General features: G+C 40.4%; 1 protein-coding gene across 2 annotated transcripts; it reads right to left on the bottom strand.

Moving 5' to 3' along the window:
- Nucleotides 1–730: 730 nt before the first annotated feature.
- Nucleotides 731–12185, bottom strand: LOC110175031 (mitochondrial fission factor homolog B). 2 transcript variants are annotated; one of them, XM_055148348.1, is made up of 8 exons: nt 12133–12185; nt 10683–10874; nt 8789–8898; nt 8591–8682; nt 7845–7997; nt 4119–4223; nt 3031–3100; nt 731–1134 (listed from the first exon to the last, which is right to left on the bottom strand). In XM_055148348.1, the coding sequence occupies exons 2-8, from the start codon at nt 10867–10869 to the stop codon at nt 1003–1005; spliced, it is 849 nt and encodes a 282-aa protein (XP_055004323.1). In that variant the 5' UTR covers nt 10870–10874; nt 12133–12185; the 3' UTR covers nt 731–1002. The 2 variants fall into 2 exon arrangements, with proteins under 2 accessions (XP_055004323.1, XP_055004324.1); XM_055148349.1 differs by lacking the exon at nt 7845–7997.
- Nucleotides 12186–12309: the final 124 nt, after the last annotated feature.

Here is a 12309-nt window from a genome sequence, read left to right as displayed (position 1 = left end):
AGTTGTTTTGTTTAAGTAACACTTTATTACGTTCTGTTCCACCTGGTGATGTCATGAAGTGGTAGTTTTCACCTTTAGAATCGATCTTGGACTCAGCGAAGTGAAGTAAAAACAGAACTCGGTTTGTGACGAGGAAACGACATTAGAACAGATCAGAAAATAAAATAATACGAACGTTTTAATGAAGTTTTAAATTGTGTTTGGGGAGAAATTGTAAAATGAAACACAAAATTAAAGAATTGTTCAGTTATTCGCTCAGTAAATGAAAGTAGCAGCACATAAACATTAAACATTACCAAAACTAAACCAGGACTAAACTAGAGCTATTTAGTCCTTGTTTAGTCAGGACTGAATAAAAACTAAATCAGAACTAAACCAGGACTAATGTGCAGTAAAACCAGCACTAAAACCAGATCTAAACCAGGTCTTCAGTCGGGCTAAAATATGAATAAACAAGGTCTGTATCAGGACTAAACCAGGACTAAACCAAGACTAAAAAGTACTAAAACTGCCACTAAACCAGGTCTAACCCCAGGTCTAAACCAGGTCTAAACCAGGTCTAAACCCAGGTCTAAACCAGGTCTAAACCAGGTCTAAACCAGGTCTAAACCCAGGTCTAAACCAGGTCTAAACCAGGTCTAAACCCAGGTCTAAACCAGGTCTAAAACCCAGGTCTAAACCAGGTCTAAACCCAGGTCTAAACCAGGTCTAAACCAGGTCTAAACCAGGTCTAAACCCAGGTCTAAACCCAGGTCTAAACCCAGGTCTAAACCCAGGTCTACACCAGGACTAAAGTGAGGCTAAAATATATTTTAAGAAAAATAACAGTGTCTGTATCAGGATTGAACAAAAACAAACCTAACACAGATGAGAAGTCTGGAGTAAATCGTCTCTGTAACATTTGTATTTAACTTCCATAAACTCCGTGTTAAATAATAATCAAACTTAGGAAGTGTCCGTGGTGTAAAAACCCGGAGCGTTGTCGTCCGTCGTCCGTCGTGGTTATCTCCGAATCCAGAGCCAAGCGTTGAGCAAACACGCCGAGCCCAGCAGACAAAACAAAACAAACTCTGTGCTCCGCCGCTCGCTGTTGTGACGCTCCAACGACGCCAAACGACGACTCATCTTCACCACCTCCAAACATGAAAACAGAGAGAGGAAGAGGAGGAAGAGGAAGAGGAGGAAGAGGAAGAGAGGGAAGAGAAGAAAGAGGAGATGGAGGAGGTGAAGAAGGAGGAGGAGAAGTGGATGAAGAAGAAGAAGAATTTCAACAGAATGGCTTCATCTTTTTGTAAAACACGAGACTCAGGAAACAAAAGATCATAAAGGCCCATAACACTGAACAGAAATGCAGAATATGTGTTTTTAAAGGTGCATTGTGTCACTTTTCTGCTGGAAAAACTTGTTTTTATGGATTTAAAAAAAAAAATTCTGCCTGGAATGTTCCACAGTGTGACATTAAACAGCTCTACTTTACATTTGTTCAATCACAGGTGATTTTTTTATAGCTCCTTGACAAACCACAGATCTGATCTGTAACTTGGTCTGGTTTGGTCTCCATGATGAGAGAAAGATTTAAAGCCACACTGTGGAACATTCCAGACAAACCACTAACATCTCCATGAAGAAAAGCGATTGACAGACCCTCCACCAGAAAAGTTACACAATGCACCTTTTAAAAAAGAAAACCACAGACTTAAAGCAGTGGACTGAGTGAGTGTGACATCATTGGGCTCTAGTCAAACGAAGCTCATCGAGGAGCATAGAGCAGTTATAGGGGCGAATCTGTAACCGAATAATAATAATATTGGAAAAAGGAGAAATTCAATTTGTCAACCGGGCAAAAGTTTATTTTGGTCAAATCCGTTTCTCAGCTCATCCAGGCTTCTTCTTCAGACTCTGGTGGACACTTCCTTATATCTGTCTGCAGGAGAAGCTAACTACACAGAAACTACACTGAAACTACTCTGAAACTACTCTGAAACTAACACACACACTTGTTTACAGTTTCAGTCTGTTAGCTCGGCCTGTTGAGCTGCACTGAGTGTGGGCTCATATTATCAGAATCATTCAGGCTAATAATATGAGATCTCACACCTCTGGCCCTGACCTGCCTCTCCCTGTTGTTTTCTAAGTCTAAGGTCACGTTTACACTGAAACGAATCACCGTATCACTGTATTGGAAATGATTTGCATCCAGACATGTCGTTTCTGTGTCCGCAAACAAAGCCTTCCCTCCGCACAGTAACTCAAAACCGCTTGAAATGCATGTCACACGACTAGGCTGGTGTCACAATGTCACGTGGAAGTTGCAGCAGCTGATTTCGAGCCGAGGAAAAGGGTAAGCGTGAAAGTATTTCTAGCTCCGCTGTTTCCCGTTTGTCTCTGGTTTGTTTAAACAGTTTTTCCACAATATCGTCACATGATCGATGTCACGAACCCAGAGCATCAGGAAGGAGCGAGTCACAGTGACGTGGTCCAATAAGGACGAGACTCGAGCTCCTACATCAGAGTATCAGTGTTTTCAGGCGTCCACACGGTGCTGGATCAGATCTGTACGAACATGAATTCGTGGGAACTGGAGTGTGAACAAACACTGCATCCACAACGAAAACGACTCAAATACGAACTAGTGTGGACGGGGTCTAAGTATCATAGCAACCAAAGAGCCAATCAGGAGCGAGGCTGTTGAAGGTAATGCCCCTTCCCTTAGCTTAGCAACGCTGTCAATCAAATCTGAAGGGCGGTGCTGGATTTGTCCGTTATTAATGTTCATATCTTGATTTACGGACAAAACAGCGAAATAAAAACAGCAGGATCACATCAAACGGATTCATACGAACATTTAAGACCAAAACGACGAGGCCATGCTCATTTCCTATTTGCAATGCGGCGGGTTAACTCTGTCCATTTATATAAATGTAAACTAGAGCTGTATTCTTATTTAAAACAAACTGTTGAAGTGGCGTCAGTGTTTCTGTTTTATTTCCGAGTATTTGACGTTCTGTTTTTATTATTTCACATTCTCACCTGTCGACGAAGCACAATCAGCTCCACCGCTGCTCCGCCCTCATCCTCCGCGCTCCAGTTTTCCATGGCCCTGAACACAACACACACACAGACAAACACACAAACACAAACAGAAAACAGGTCATTATTAAACTGGCTTCACCATAGAATTTGAAAATACCTTTAATCTCAAACAGAGTGATCGTATTATTCAATCACAATCCTCTGTGGAGCTCAACAGTAAAGTCAATTTTCCATTAATTTTCCCCATAGATCTTAGAGTTTAAAGCAGGGGTGGGCAAACTACGGCCCGGGGGCTGTATGCGGCCCTTTAAACCTTTTAATCCGGCCCGCCGAACTTGAATAAATTACAACAATAAACCTTGTTGATGTTTTATTTTTCCTGCATTTCCGGCGTTTCCCAGTAGAGGGCGCACTGTATATACATTGAGGTGCGGCATATTATGTTGGCCGCAATGCTTTATGGGAAAGTGTTCTTACAGGAGTTATTCTCGGGCGGTGTGTTCAAGACTAAAGGCTGCACTGTTTCCATTCTGAGTGAGTTTAAAGTAGTCAAAAGCCACAACACATTAAAAAGACACAACGGAAGTGACCGCGGGACTCTATTTTCCGACGGACCGATCAAGCGGCAAGTGAAGAAGAAGAACTACAACGCGAAATGAATAATGATAAAACAATAAATTACTTTTACTTACGTTTCCAACTTCTCCGTTATTTACTTTTCACGTTGTAGTTCTTCTTCTTCACTTGCCGCTTGATCAGTCCATCGGAAAATAGAGTCCCGCGGTCACTTTCGTTGCGGCTTTTTAATGTGTTGTGGCTTTTTTAATGTATTGTGGCTTTTTAATGTGTTGAGGCATTTGCGTTTGTGTTGTGGCGTTTGTAATTGTAATTGCATTTGCGTTTGTTGCGACCCGTCTCGGCTTCCGTACCTAACAGCGGAAAACGGCTCGAGAAATTTGTTTGCGAACTCCATAAATGCAAAAGTGAGTCAGAGGTGTGTGACTGCAAACCTCCGTTCAGACTGTTTCCCTTCCCAACAGAATTAAAAAATAGTGAAAGGCGAAGGCGGTTCTTTTGTTTTGTACCTTCTGCTGCTGCTGCGTTCCACCTGACCCTGTCCTGGACCCGCCTCTGGTCTGAGCTGAGTCTGAGTCTGAGTCTGAGGAGGAGGAGGCTCGTCTCTCATGAACCTTCAGCCCAAAAACAGACGCAAAACAACATCAGCTTCTGTCACTTTAGTTTGGTTATTTCTTATTTGGAGTTGTGAGTGCGTAGCGAGGGCAAAGCGGTGAGGCGAGTTAGTTTAGACAAGAACAAATGGACAAACTAAAGTGGGGACAGTGCAGAAGGGTCGTCAGTTACCATGGTGACACACATAAGCAAACACGGACAAAAATGGTTCTAAAATTGCCTGAAAACTCAAGAAAAACGAAAAATGGATTCAACCCGCACATTTTCAGGAGTCTGTGGTCAGTACGAGCGTTCGTGGTCCTGTTTAGGAGTTTGACTTTCAACCAAAAAGGTGAGAGGGACTAAAGCCCACTGCTCTGTACTTGCTTAGTTTTTCCATTTTATTTTCTTAATCTGTGACCCTCGTAGGATTCGGCATCATCGCGCCGTCATTTATTATTTTGGCATTAAACTACAACTTGGAGCTTTGCGTTCTGCAGTTTTAACACACGCCGAGAAGAGCTGAAAAACACGTTCTTTGTCTGTAAATGTCTCAAGTATCAGATATTTCAGTGTTTTAAAGGGACAGTTCAGAATTTTGGACATAGGGCCTCATTTCCTCGTGAGGTCAGAGTGTTGGAGACGTGTGGAGACAGTTTTTAAAAATATTCCATCCAGTCCTTGTATTTGCAGAGGTCACTGGTGTTAGACTAGTGCATGTCAATGGTCATAATTTATCCTGCCACTAAGGCTGCGTTCACACTGCAGCCTGAAGTGACCCAAATCTGATGTTTTGGCCCCTATGTTCCTGTATCTGATCTTTTAATGACCACACAGATCCGATTTTTTCAAATGTGACCCAGGCCACTTGGATATGTGCTCCTGAATAGGGATGGGCATTCAATTAAATTTTCTTAATCGATCGTCGGAAGAATTAATGATGGATTATCGATTAATCATTAACGTTTTTATATTAAAATGATCATCATTATTATTACTATCTGCACTACTAATCTGCATAAATAAATTCAACTTTACGACATATAAACCATAACGACTCTAGATCCACATCAGCCGTTTGACATTATAATGTGTTTAATTCAGTTTTGTTCAACTCTCACAGAAACAAAACTTAAAACCACATCACTAATTTGCATAAACTAAGCGAAGATAAAACTACAGCTCTTGTGTCGCTGATGTGGTTCAATTTCTGTCCGATTAAAAGACATGACTCAGGTGAATACAGGTTAGTGTGACCAGATTTGTGTTTGTCAAAACCAGGACACCGTACAGGGGGAGGGAGGTGGGGACTCGTCATCCACATTGAGCGACTCTCACCTGGTAAAACTTTTTCCCACTGGACACCGAAACATATGTGCTGCTTTATACACTGTGCACATGGACTCACACTTGTCCCGAACGCAACAGAAAGCCTGGAATTTCTTGTACAAATCATCGTTAAATCCACATTTGTGCTTCGGTACGTTGCAGACTGACCCACTGTTTGTGTCTCGCTCCTTCTGATGCAGAGACACATGTACACACCTGTTTGGTCACACTACACACAGGAACATACATTCGGTTTGTCGATTAAAATTAACGTAATCGATGAAATTCTTAATGATCAATTATCGATTAATCGATTAATCATGCCCATCCCTACTCCTGAAACCGACACATATCTGATCTTTTGACATGTGACTTCAGCCTGAACGGTCAAAGTGCATTCATCCACCTACACGTTATCAACAAGACACAAACGTCACTATTCTGCGCTGAAGTAGGCGAAAATTGTTAATGAACTCTGTGTCACTGAAGTGAAGCACATCACCACTCACCACTCTTGGCTCCGTCTCCACATCCACATGTTCCTTTCAACAGACTGAACCACAAAACACCACGACCAAAAACCTCGTCCTTCTCCTTCTCAATCTCCTCCTTAAAACAAGTAAGTTGTTCATGTTCTGGCTCCGGTACGAGAGGAACTTTAAAATCTCCAGGTGCTCGATGCTGCGTCCATGTTTGGACAACTTCCGTAAACACAGAGACGCTCGCTGCAGTTGACATCGTCGTGTCTCCAGTGTCACATGTGGGACACTTTTGGGCCGTTTAATGTTCACACTGGAGTCACACACAAGTCGCATTTAATTGGAAATGTGAACAACTTCACAAAAACATCGGATTTCACAAAAAAATCCGAATTGAGCATTAAGCCCTGCAGTCTGAACGTAGTCTAAGAACAATCTTACCCACTCCACAAAACACCCGAAGAAAATCTATTATTACACCAGACTGTCCATGTGAATGTCTGTGTCCATAAAATAATTTTACTTTTACTTGCATTTGAAGGATTTCTGTCTGAGCAGCAGCAGTGAGTTGTACTTCCTGATAGAAAGTTCGGCAGCGGTGGACTGATATATGAGAAAATAGTCCTTCAACATGTGACGATTCATGCGATGCAATGTTAGTTTTATTTCAAACATTATTCTATCGACAGACATTCACATGGACAGTCTGGTGTAATAATAGATTTGTTTCAGGTGTTTTGTGGAGTGGGTAAGACTGTTTTTAGTGGCAGGATAAACTATGACCATTGACATGCACTAGTCTAGCACCAGCGACCTCTGCAAATACAAGGACTGGATGAAATATTTTTTTAAAGTGTCTTCACACGTCTCCAACACCCTGACCTCACGAGGAAATGAGAACCTATGTCCAAAATTCAGAACTGTCCCTTTAAAATGAACACTGTGAACGGAATGTCGATAAAAATGCATATAAACAAACAGCACTATTTTTTACACAATTGCACAACTGCAATTGGTGTTTTTTTGTTTGGTTTTTTCATTTTTTCAGCTTCACTCAAACAATGAGAGATACACGACTGCATTCATACTATAATACTCCCTACAACTGTACAACAAGTCACTTATATGTAACAGATAATACTCCCTACAACTGTACAACAACTCACCCTTATGTAACAGATAATACTCCCTACAACTGTCCAACAACTCACCCGTATGTAACAGATAATACTCCCTACAACTGTACAACAACTCACCTTTTTTAACAGATAATACTCCCTACAACTGTGCAACAACTCACCCTTATGTAACAGATAATACTCCCTATAACTGTACAACAACTTGCCCTTATGGAACAGATAATACTCCCTACAACTGCAACAACTCACCTTTATGTAAAAGATAATACTCCCTACAACTGTACAACAACTCACACTTATGTAACAGATAATCCTATGTCCTTGATGATACGATTTTTTTATTACTTATTTTTCTATTTTATTTTAATCTTTTTTTTTTTAGAGAATTTAATTAATTTCCCTTGTAGATCAGTAAAATTTGTCCAAGTCTAAATCAAATTCTTCAGCCATTGTCTAATTCTGGCCACACGAGGGCAGTGTTGGACCAAACACAATGAGCATAAGTGTAAGTAAAGCCAAGCCATAAATGTTAAAACGATAATTAGTTGGAGCAACAAAGCGGCAAAACCACTTTAAGCAAATTTTGGGTTAGAAAAACAAAACAAAACACACACACACAGCTCCACAGCTTCATAATCATGCCCAAAATTTACCGAACAGAACTTTAGGAGCATGCAGCCGGTTCAAAGCAGACCTGTACTTGCTGTTGACGACCTGCAGGAGGCGCTGTGAGGCCTGTAGACCCATCTGCATGAGGGAGCGGGCGGAGAGGGGGCCAAGGGGTGGGGGCGGGGCCGCGACGGGAGGGGGCTGGGGCGACACGGAGGGGAGGCGGACGGGACGGCGACTGAAAGCGGAGAGAGGAAAGTGGAACCAAGAACCAAGTGGGTCAAGACGATCTGGTACTGAAGAGTCACAGAAACTCTTTACTCTTCTTGTGTTATTATTATGTTATTATGTTAATAATAATAATAATATTATTATTATGTTATTGTGTTATTATTATGTTATTATATTATTGTGTTATTATTAGTATGTTATAGTTTATTATTATTATTATTATTTTATTATCATTATTATTATTATTATTGACTGATTGAAATGATTATTTAGAATTAAGTTGAATTAAGTAAGTGGGTGGTTTATTCCGACTTCAAAGCCAAATTTATTTATTCCTCGATCATGTAAACATTTATTCTTAAAAATAATTCCGGTTGTTTGGCGTATGCTCGTTGGGTCGACCGTCTGATACGACCCGGCTCGGTGTTCTCCATGTAAACTTCAAGTCGGAATTATTATTTCTATGCAAACTCGAAGGAGAATAGTTTAATTCAGAACTATTTAATTCAAAACAATAAAAAAAAACATCATGTAAACGTGGCCAGTGTTTGTCTCTGATGTTGAGCTGTAAAGTTTCAGTTTTAGTTCAGTTTTACTCACGAGGAGGACTTCTGCCGAGGCATGACCAGGGCCCTGTTGTGGGTCCCCGGGGTCCCAAAGCTCTGGTCGCTCATCGAACGCCGGATGGGACTCTGGCAAAAGCAGAAAAGACACACATGATTCAACATAAAAAAGCTCAAATGTAAAGAGGGTCCAGACTGACAGAGGCGGTGTTTGTGTGAGAGCTGGGGGGGGTACCTGCTGTGAGTCTCTGTGGGGGGCCTCTAGGGGGCTCTCCACACACACCTCCAGGACCGGGGGCTTGGACTTCGGACCAAACTGAGGTCTGGGACTCAGGTCTGCAGCTTCTGATGACACAAACGCAGATGTACACAGTGTTTCATGGACTAAAGGGTTCATGTTACGCAGTTTTCTGATCGGTTATAATGTCGTTTCCTCGTCACAAACAGACCTGGAGTTCGGTTTTGTTTCTGTCACATGTCTAACGCACAAATTTTGGGCTGAGGCTACATTTATATGACGACGGTCTGAACAGAAGACACAAAAGTGTCGTTGCGTCTTCACTTTTTATTCCACGTTTAGACAAGAGTTTTCAGGAGGAAATCTGGTGACGCAAAAGTGTATGGAACTGGATTGTGTATGGAATTGGATTGTGTACGCATGCCATCTGACATGTTTGTTTCTGTGTACTGTATGTATGTGATGTAAACGTGTACATGACCTGAGCAGATCTGATCAGAGTTTTGCATCTTGTTTAGTGTAGATGGAAACACTATGGCGGAGTGTATTCAACTTTTACACTCTGGAGGCTGGTTTCAGATTTTTTAGTTTTTAAGCCACAAAACGCCGTCACTGTCTAAACGAAAGGCACTTCCCATAAAATATTTTGTCGTTTTTACCCACAAGTGTTCTTGTGTAAACAGGTCCTGAGTTCCTTCACTCGATTCCACTTTGTGATGTCATGTCATAATACAGGAATTCCACTCTGTTTTTAAACTCCAAACATCGTCACTAGAATTATATGGATCATTTCAGCTCTGAAACTTACAGTCGCCACTAGAGCTGGGTGTCATTCAGAAGTTGCAGATTCGATACATATCTCGATACAGTGCACTTTCGATTCGATACGATATATTTCAAATTGATCTGATATATATGCAATAAAAAATAAAAGCCTAAATCATGTCTGTGATCCTAGAAGTCTTTGTTAAACCACTTCTGGTGCAAATTTCATATGAAACACAAACATTTTAATCATCAAAACAGTGAAAATGTCAAATGTGTCACATTAACGAGTTTCTTTCCTCTAAACCAGACATGTCAAACTCAGGCCCGGGGGCCAAATTTGGCCCATGATATCATTAAATTTGGCCCACAAGATCATATCAAACATGTATTAGAGCTGCCCGCCAACTACAGATAGACCATAAAGACATTATTCATTTATTTTATTATTTAATATTTAATATTTTGTTTGTTCTGGAATCAATGTTTAAGCAAAACAAAATTAAACATTTATTTTAATAAGAAAATGTTTAACATTACATATATTGATAGAAGAGAAAACATGCAGATGTTGTTGAAAATTTTCAGTAAATACTTAGTTTGGCCCACGACTTAGTCCCAGTTTTTAATTTTGGCCTCTGTGAATTTGAGTTTGACACTCCTCATCTAAACAACTAACAAAAATGTAGCTGTAACAAAGTAATTTAGTCAAATATACCAAAAAATACTCTTGGTGATATATCGATACAGCAGCCCACGATATCAATACTGTATCATCACATTAAACAATACGATATATCAATATTTTGATATTTTTGCACACTCCTAGTTGCCACTGAACAAAAGGTAAAAAGCAGCTGTTATCTTGAAAAGTACCAGTTCATGACATCACAAGGTGGAACAGAGCATTGTGAGCTGTAGATTTCCTGAACAGACTGACATTTGTTGTGTTACTTAGACAACAACTTAACAAACTTTACTGATCCACAAGAGAAATGACTTGAACACAACAGCTCACACACCAAAATATATCACAATAACAGAGTAAAAAAAGTATATTTATATAAAAATTTTAATAAACTTCTAAATAAGTATCAGTAAAAACCCAGTTATTACTTGTTGTTACCTGCGTAGGTGAGTCTGTCAGGGACCTGCATGCTGTAAACCGGATGGACCTCAGTCTGGTTCAGATCCTGGTCCTGGTCTTGGCCCAGTCCCATGCTGAGCCGGTCCGGGACTCTCATGGTTTTACTGATGGACTCCATGAAGTCTGGGTCTCGGACTGGGACCGGAGACCTGTCCATTGGATACATCCTCCCTGTCCAAAACAAATGAAGCAAACAACAAGGATGGAGTCACAAAAAACAGCAACTGGATCTAATTTCTTTTCTTGTTGGAAATGTACATGTCTTTTGTCTGTCTGCCTGTATATTTCAGTGTTTATTTTATTTATTATTAATGTCTGTGTACATCCTGTTCCGTGTGTGTGTGTTCATCATAAATTTTGGGCTGCGATTTTGTCGTCTCATTGAGTTGGTGAATCCGTGTGTCATTCGTTGGTTTGTTTTTCAATATAAAACCAAAAATAAGAAAACGAAAAAACAACTATTTTCTTCATTATTTGTCTCCAAAACCAAAATGAAAAAACAGATAACGATTTGTTTTTTTTAGTTTTCAATTTTGTGTTTAAATAAAAAATGGAAAAAACAAATAAAGACCGTTTCCGTGACTTAAACTGCGATGCCAGACTGAACCAGGACTAAACCAGGACTAAACCAGGACTAAACCAAGACTAAACCAGGACTAAACCAGGACTAAACCAGGACTTAACCAGGACTAAGCCAAGACTAAACCAGGACTAAAACAGGACTGAACCAAGACTAAACCAGGACTAAAAGAGGACTAAAAGAGGACTGAACCAGGACTGAACCGGGACTGAACCAGAACTAAACCAGAACTAAACCAAGACTAAACCAGGACTGAACCAAGTCTAAACCAGGACTAAACTAGAACTAAACCAGGACTAAACCAGGACTAAAACAGGACTGAACCAAGACTAAACCAGGACTAAAGCAGAACTAAACCAAGACTAACCCAGGACTAAAAGAGGACTGAACCAGGACTAAAACAGGACTAAACCAGGATTAAAACAGGACTTAACCAGAACTGAACCAGGACTAAAACAGGACTAAACTAAAACTATACCAGGACTAAACTACTAATTTCAGTGTTTAGAAAAGTAAATATAACACGTGCATGAAACGAGGTCATTTCTAGGTCATTTTCTCCAGTGCTGCCGTCTTAAAAGTGCAGTTTATAATCAGACAAAGCGTCACAGTTTTAATTAAATCATGTTAAAGCATCTTTCATGAGGTTGTCGGTTAAATTCCCACAGAATCCATGTTTTAGCTCCGAGGCTAACTCTAACTCTTTAGCAACAGGTGGCTAAACTCTGGACAAACTTCACATTTAAGCGTCGCTACAAACGCACCGCTGCAAAAAACAAATCTGAAACTGGCGGGATTTAAAGTCTGAGGGAGAAAAAGTAACGACATGATAATAACCCGGACACTGACCTGATTTTGAAGCGACACTCGGGACAGTTAAAGTTAGCACCGGAAATAACAAAGCGAGCGTTTCCGGTAGAGGCGTGTCAAAATAAAACACGTTGGTCTATTATGAAAAAAAAAAAAAAAAAAAAAAAAAATCAAATTTGAGACAGATTAATGTGTATTTTGTGACCAGTGTTTGGA

This window comes from Boleophthalmus pectinirostris, unplaced genomic scaffold, assembly GCF_026225935.1.
Source record: "Boleophthalmus pectinirostris isolate CB_2022bp ecotype Guang Dong unplaced genomic scaffold, ASM2622593v1 HiC_scaffold_12, whole genome shotgun sequence".
NCBI classification, from domain to species: Eukaryota; Metazoa; Chordata; class Actinopteri; order Gobiiformes; family Gobiidae; genus Boleophthalmus; species Boleophthalmus pectinirostris.
The sequence above is the reverse complement of the archived record's forward strand: the minus strand, read 5'-3'. Positions and strand labels throughout refer to the sequence as shown.

Excerpts from the sequence above, each read along its gene's own strand:
- LOC110175031 (XM_055148348.1), bottom strand. The coding sequence starts at position 10,869 with ATGTATCCAATGGACAGGTCTCCGGTCCCAGTCCGAGACCCAGACTTC. Across the intron at positions 3,101-4,118 it reads GAACGCAGCAGCAGCAGAAG|GGCCATGGAAAACTGGAGCG; the intron begins GTACAAAACAAA and ends TGTTGTGTTCAG. Across the intron at positions 1,135-3,030 it reads TGATTGTGCTTCGTCGACAG|GTGGTGAAGATGAGTCGTCG; the intron begins GTGAGAATGTGA and ends TCATGTTTGGAG.